General features: G+C 25.4%; 1 protein-coding gene across 1 annotated transcript; it reads right to left on the bottom strand.

Moving 5' to 3' along the window:
- Positions 1 to 432: 432 nt before the first annotated feature.
- LOC135922578 (ADP-ribosylation factor-like protein 1) lies at positions 433 to 2,087 on the bottom strand. The gene has a single exon (XM_065456977.1). The coding sequence runs from the start codon at positions 2,011 to 2,013 to the stop codon at positions 1,471 to 1,473; it is 543 nt and encodes a 180-aa protein (XP_065313049.1). The 5' UTR covers positions 2,014 to 2,087; the 3' UTR covers positions 433 to 1,470.
- Positions 2,088 to 7,258: the final 5,171 nt, after the last annotated feature.

Below are 7,258 nucleotides of genomic sequence, written 5' to 3'. Positions count from 1 at the left end.
CGAGTAAGTAAAGAATGGATTGGAGGAGGATAACCTATCTCAATTTTTTGAAGCAAAGGACAAAACAATAAATGTTTTTAATAAATTCTCCACATTAAAAGAATTGTTTAAGTATAATACCGCAATCCCCTCATCTGCCCCTGTAGAGCGCGTTTTTAGCTAATGCCGTATTAAATTAACTGCCAAGTGTTCCTGACTGATGGAAATTTTGAAAAACAATTGTCATTAAAATTTAATAAGAAAATTTTTCTAAAAATAAAATATATTTTTATTCGTTATATTATAATGTATTTTGAATTACATAATCAAAATAAAACTATATTATATTTTAACATAGCTAATATATTGTGTTAAAAAATATAAGACATTTATTTATCTTAAATTAAATTTAAAAAAAAATTTATCATAAAATTTTGAACGAACGTGAACGCGTTCCTTTTTTTGAAAGTAAACGTGTTCGATTTTGTCAATAAACGTTAAACGCGCTCGATTTTTTTAGAAATGTTTACAGCACTAGATAATATTGCATTATCATTCCTTAACTTAAAACCTAGTTTTTTATTATCCCTTTAAAACATATGAAATCCCGGATAAAGATCCCTTTAAAAATTACGACATATATATATTCTCTATAATCGGAACTAAGAATTATAGCTCTAAATATGTTAAAAAATCAAAAACTCGGAAGTGATAATATTTATATTTAGTATATTTTACAATTTTTTTTTAAAAAAAATATTTCTAAAAAAGATATATTTAATATGAAATAAAAAATTAACAAATCGGAAAAAGAACCAATCTGATATTAATATAAAAAATTACATAAAAAAAATAAAGAAATGAAGAACCCCAAAAGAAGCATCAACCAAAATACAAAAAGTAGTTTGTAGTTTAACTACAAATGTAGTTAACTGTTAGCCCAACCCTGTTATAAGATAATATAATGGATTAAACACTATATTTCCTACTACCAATAAGCACAAGATAGCAACATTATATTAATGCTTATAAAGAACTCATTTTTCTTTATTGTAAAATAAAACAATTCAATAAGAAAAAATGCCTCATTATTTTGAAATTAACCTACTTGAATTGATAATTATCTATATATAAAACTAAATCCAATGTTATAAAATATTAAGCTATCATATTACCTCTCTAAATATAAAATACTGTCATTTAGCATTAATTTAAATTATTTGGATTATAACTAAAAAATTCAAATTAATTTAAATAATAAATAACATAATTTAAAAATATCTGTGATGTGATTTATCAAATATAAAAAATTGTAATATACCAAATATAAAGATAAGTCACTAGATAATATGTAGAGAATAAATTATATATATATTATTTAATTATATAAATAATACAATAGCAAATAGTTTCCTAACAATATATAAGTATAACAATTTATGCTACAAAAAAACAAATTGCAATTTTTATATTAACACATAGTATATTATATTATTTTACATTTTGAAGAGCATTTACAAGCCAATCCATTGCTTCAGTTAATCCTTCACCTTTAACAGCCGAAGTTTTACAAATTTGATAAGTCCTGTTGCGCAAATTATTGAGTCCTAATGTTTCTGCAACTTCTGATGGTTTTAGAGCCCCTTCTATGTCTTGTTTATTAGCCAATACCAGTAATAAAGCAGTTTTTAGTTCTTCTTCTTCTAACATAGAAATTAACTCTTGTTTGGATATACCCATTCGATCTTTGTCAGCACTATCAACAACATAAATTACTGCATCTGTATTAGAATAATAGCATCTCCAATAAGGTCTTATACTAGTTTGACCTCCTAGATCCCAAACTTGAAATTTAATGTTTTTATAAACAACTTGTTCAACGTTAAAACCAATGGTTGGAATAGTCATCACAACTTCACCAACTTGGAGCTTATATAGAATTGTAGTTTTTCCAGCTCCATCTAATCCTAATATTAATATTCTCATCTCTCTGGATCCAAATAGATTCCGAAATATGCTAAAAAAATTTCCCATAATTATGAGGTTACGCTTCAAATTTATAATTTTGCAACATATGATTTATAAACCACGTGCCATTTTCTAGTTTTGTCAAAATGAAACGATTGAAGATTTGGCAAAGGCCACATGACTTGTCAAATTAGACATATTAATAGGTTATGTGCCAATGAAAGATGCCATATATTTAACATGGCATGAGGCAATTATTATTGATCATTTTTTAATTTTTAAATTTCTTTTATTTTTCTTCCCGAATGGTATATTTACTATAAATACATTACAATTTAAAATATTGATAACAAGAAGAAATCAATATATTTTCTGGAACTTATCTCATAAATGTGGTATCTAAGCGGTATATAAATTTTTATATTATTAATTTTTTTAGATAAATGGGAAAAATTTGTTATATTGAATCAGTGAGAAACAAAAGTGATATAAATATTAATCATAATAAAATTGCTGAAATGGTTTCAGCAAAATAAACGATTATCTCAAGCCAAATTGACTATATTTATTATTAAAATATGAAAAATATTTTTATAATTATATAAATATAATATTGATTGTAAATAATATGTAAATATATATTTAAATAATCGATTTGTTTTTTTTCTTTTTATATACCCTTAAAAGTTACTTTTGAAACAAAGTGTTAAAGTTATATTTCAAAAGTAACTAGTTACATTATAAGTTACTTTTTACATCATTCATATAACGCATTATATTTACTGAACGCATTTATTTATATAAAAAAATAATTAACCCAAAAATATCGGAAAAAAGAATATATTGATATTTATATCAAAATAAAAAATATCATATATATATTTGTATTGAAAAAAAAGCATTTATTTATTTTTCATAAAAATTAGAGTTTAATAAATGTTTATTTGTTTTTAACAACAAATTTGTTTCAAAATTTTTATCTATGAGACGCTCTCGCTTCTCTTCATGAGCTTCCCAAGACTGAATAAACGCTCTACGAGAGCACTTGAGTAAAAGCAACAATATATTTAATAAAAATTAATTTTAAATTTGGGAAATTATCATATAAAGATAATGTGTTATTATTGGACTTTATAAAATTTTGTAAAATTCATTATCAACAGTATTTTGTGCTTTAGGTAAAAAATCTAACTACCTCATATGATGTTGGTTTCGAACTGGATTCATATGTCTGAGATTCACTTTGAGGTATTAGTATAACTTAAAATTTCCTTTTTTTGCTCAATTCCTTTCTTGCATTATCCAAGGCAAGTCAGTTTTAAATAAAGGATGAAGAATTGCAGCAATAACATTATATTATTAATTTAGAATCAATTATAATTTAAGTTACCTTTTTTTAATCCTAGCTAATATAGCATTCTTTGAAGGTTGACAATATTTTAATCCTTGCACATCTTCCACACATATAAAACTGTGTTATTGATGTGGTATAATAACCCCGATTGTATTTTAACCTTCGAGTATATATAGCTTAAGCCACTTGTTGCATAATCTGATTTATAATTTGTAAATTTTTTTATAAGATATAATTTAAAATTATACTAACATATTCTTTTATAAAATCCCGATCATGTGATATTAATCTAAACAATTTTAATTTATCACATAATAAATCAAATTCCATAGACACTTCTTAAAAATAATATTTTTCTCCAGAGATTTATAAAAGTAACCCCATTTTGTTATAACGGGATACGGCAGTTGAGAATGTAATCTCTTCTTAATTAATTTGGCTGGTGACCCAGATTTGTTTTGTTAGTTCCATAAACAATGACATTTAGATATAGTTAAGTTATACCTTTCTTATACTCCCCATTGTTTAAAAGTATTTTGTTGGCATCTTGTGTTGTAACTAAGTTATATGTATGACGAGAACATCTTCAATGCATGGGAAGCTAGTTGAGGTCATTATCATAATTGATTAGGCCAGAAGATGATATTATATCTTTTATTGCAGTGGCCCCTACAACGGTGGGGATACGAAGCAACTGCTTCTTAAAATTTTAAAGGAGGTACATTAAAAAAAAAAAATTTTTTTAATTTTTAAATTTAATTTACATTATATGAAGGCATGGATAAATGGTAATATAGAGGCCACAATATATTGTACATGAATCTTCACAGTATGATGTCTGATTATTTAAAACTTCTAATAAAAAAAATTCTATATTATATCTAATGCCTTCAAAACATGTGTTAATAATGATTGCTCAATCACAAAAATAATACTATATCTTGGTTATTTGATTACTCATAACCAAGCATTCTTGGGGGAACATGCAACAAGCAAAATTATAGGTCTTTGCAAAGAATATGGATGGAGACGATATGGTGCGAGGTTCGAGTCAGTAAAAATATATTTTATTAACTAATTTCTTTTTCTTTTCTTAAGGTATATATACCTTTTCTAAAATATAAATTAGAATATAAAACGAAATACAAAAAAGTAAAATAATATATAAAAAAGTAAGGTTACGCCGTTTATAAAATAAAATTAGATTATAACAAATAACAAAAAATTAGATTATAAAAATATATAATAAGATTAAGAAATTAGAATAACGCAACATTCTCCCTCTTCTGATAATTTCATCGGAGAAGACACAGAGAGTTTGTTGTCCAAGTGGTTAATCGTTTTGGTAATCAAGTTGTATCACAAATCATCATAACGTTGGCTTGTCCCAATCGTTGGTTTGATTTTGCACGTTGGTTCGTTTAAATCGCAATTTTTTTAAAATCGTCATAATCATCAGTAAGTCGCGAATAATAAGAATTAATAGTTCATCAAAATATTAAAATAAGTGAAGAATGATAAATCAATAAGATTGTTATATTTTTAGCGTTTTAATTTTTCGCGTTTTAATAAATTTTATTATTTCGCGTTTTAGCGTTTAATTAATTTTTGCGTTTTAGTATTTAATTTATTTTTGTTTATTTTCAATCTCCGAGGTTAAAATATGCAAATAAAATATTCACATTTCCCTCTCTTTAAATAAAAAATTTAAATTTCACACCCTAATTTTAATTCAAAAAAAAAAAAAATTCTTCATAAGATGTTTTGAAAATTCACCATATAATTTAAATATATTTTTCTAAAATGAATGTTTTTTTTACATAACTTTTTGTCTTCATTAATTTCAAAAACTTTTTATCATATTAAGTATTACTTATAAGGGTTATTTGAATCAATCATGTGATTTAAAAATTACATTTTAACATATTTAAAATTAAGTTTTATCTTCTTGTTTAGGATTTTTAATATTTTTAATTATATTTAAGAATTCATCTTTAGGTTTATGTTAATTTACAACAATTGGTCATCATTCAAGAAATCAAAAAATATCAATATTATCCATTATGATTTTACATTTTAGTAATTTTAAAAATTTATAACATGCCTTTATCCTGGCATAAAATTTTAATTTATAATACTTCTTACGTGGATTAGAATAATAAGTAACCATCATTGGTCTCACAAAATAGAATTCATAACCTATCGTTCAACTTCCATATCAGTTCTTCCTAGGTTGTCACATTAGGTTAGGTGCTGGCTATTATATTCCAGTCCAACATCCAGAGCCGGGACACCATAAAGAAAGAAGCTTTTTGCATGAAAGAACGTACTAAGGTTTGATTCTTGGTCATCTCAGTAGTTTAGGTAGTCACAATAGATAAGGTAGTCATAACATCACAATAGATAAGGTAGTCATAATAGGTAGTCATCTCCATAGGTTAAGCACAAGGTAGAGTCATAATAGGTAGTCATCTCCATAGGTTAAGCACAAGGTAGAGTCATAATAGGTAGTCATCTCCATAGGTTAAGCAATCAACACAATAGGTAGTCATATAAATAGAGTCATCTCAATGGATTAAACAATCGTCACAATAGGTAGTCTAAATAGAGTCATCTCAATGGATTAAACAATCGTCACAATAGGTAGTCATATAAATAGAGTCATCTCAATGGATTAAGCAATCGTCATAGATTAGATGGTCATCTCAGCAGATTAGGTAGTCATCTTTTTCTAGTCCACCACCCGGGGCACCATGCAAAGAATATGGTTGGAGACGATATGGTGCGAGGTTCGAGTCTGTAAAAATATATTTTATTAACTAATTTCTTTTTCTTTTCTTAAGGTATATATACCTTTTCTAAAATATAAATTAGAATATAAAACGAAATACAAAAAAGTAAAATAATATATAAAAAAGTAAGGTTACGCCGTTTATAAAATAAAATTAGATTATAACAAATAACAAAAAATTAGATTATAAAAATATATAATAAGATTAAGAAATTAGAACAACGCAACAGTCTTATTAAACATATCACAGATTCTGAATCTGTTTACAAACTTAATATACATAAAAATGAAGAAAAAAGAAGGGATAAAAATGAAGAAAACAGAAGGGATAAAAAAACGAAAGGTAAACTTTATTTCAATCTTTTATCATATAAAAATATAAGTATGTTTTTTAAAACGGTGAAAAATATGGCTATAAAAAATTCAAAAAGAAATTGAATCTAACAGTAGGTTTTCATTATAGCTGATTGTACATATGATGTTTCGAAATCAGGAGCAATAGTTTTGTTATTAAGATAGACAATTTCGAAAGAGCTAAACCGATTGAAAGATGAATAGATATATATTATGGAAACACGAATGGGCTTGATATTAAAAATATACAATAGACAAACCCTCTAATTCTTAGTAGGGCAAAGCTATGATGGTGCTTCAAAGATGATTGAGATGATCAATTGTTTCCAGACGTTGATTTTAAAACGAGGCCTTAATTATAGCTTTTATATGGTGCTATTGTCATCAATTAAATTTAATCATTGTTCAATTAAGCCAATTGATAAAAGAATTAAGATTATTTTAGGGAACTACGAGATTCATGCATGTTTCAATGGGTTAAAAGTTATATAATACTCAAAGCATATCAGAGTGTTACAATGACAAAATCTCAATGATTTTTACGTATCACGAAAACCCGGTAATATTATCTTATTTGTTAAGTTTTATGATGTTTATTTTATAAATTTATAGAAGCTGCAAATAAAGCTAATGTAAATTTTTTTATACTTTATGATGCCTTGAGAACAGCTTTGGCAAATTTATATTATTCTGAAGATCCCACCAGCTCTAATAGGGCTATAGTTTTTATAATATAAAAATTTGATTTTTTTATCATTTTGTATTTTGGATAAAATATTGATAACTAGCTTGTACAAAATTGGAAGCCATAA

Source organism: Gordionus sp. m RMFG-2023, chromosome 1 (genome assembly GCF_954871325.1).
Source record: "Gordionus sp. m RMFG-2023 chromosome 1, tfGorSpeb1-WG-v2, whole genome shotgun sequence".
Lineage (NCBI taxonomy): Eukaryota > Metazoa > Nematomorpha > Gordioida > Chordodea > Parachordodidae > Gordionus > Gordionus sp. m RMFG-2023.
This window is presented reverse-complemented; position numbering and strand designations above follow the sequence as displayed.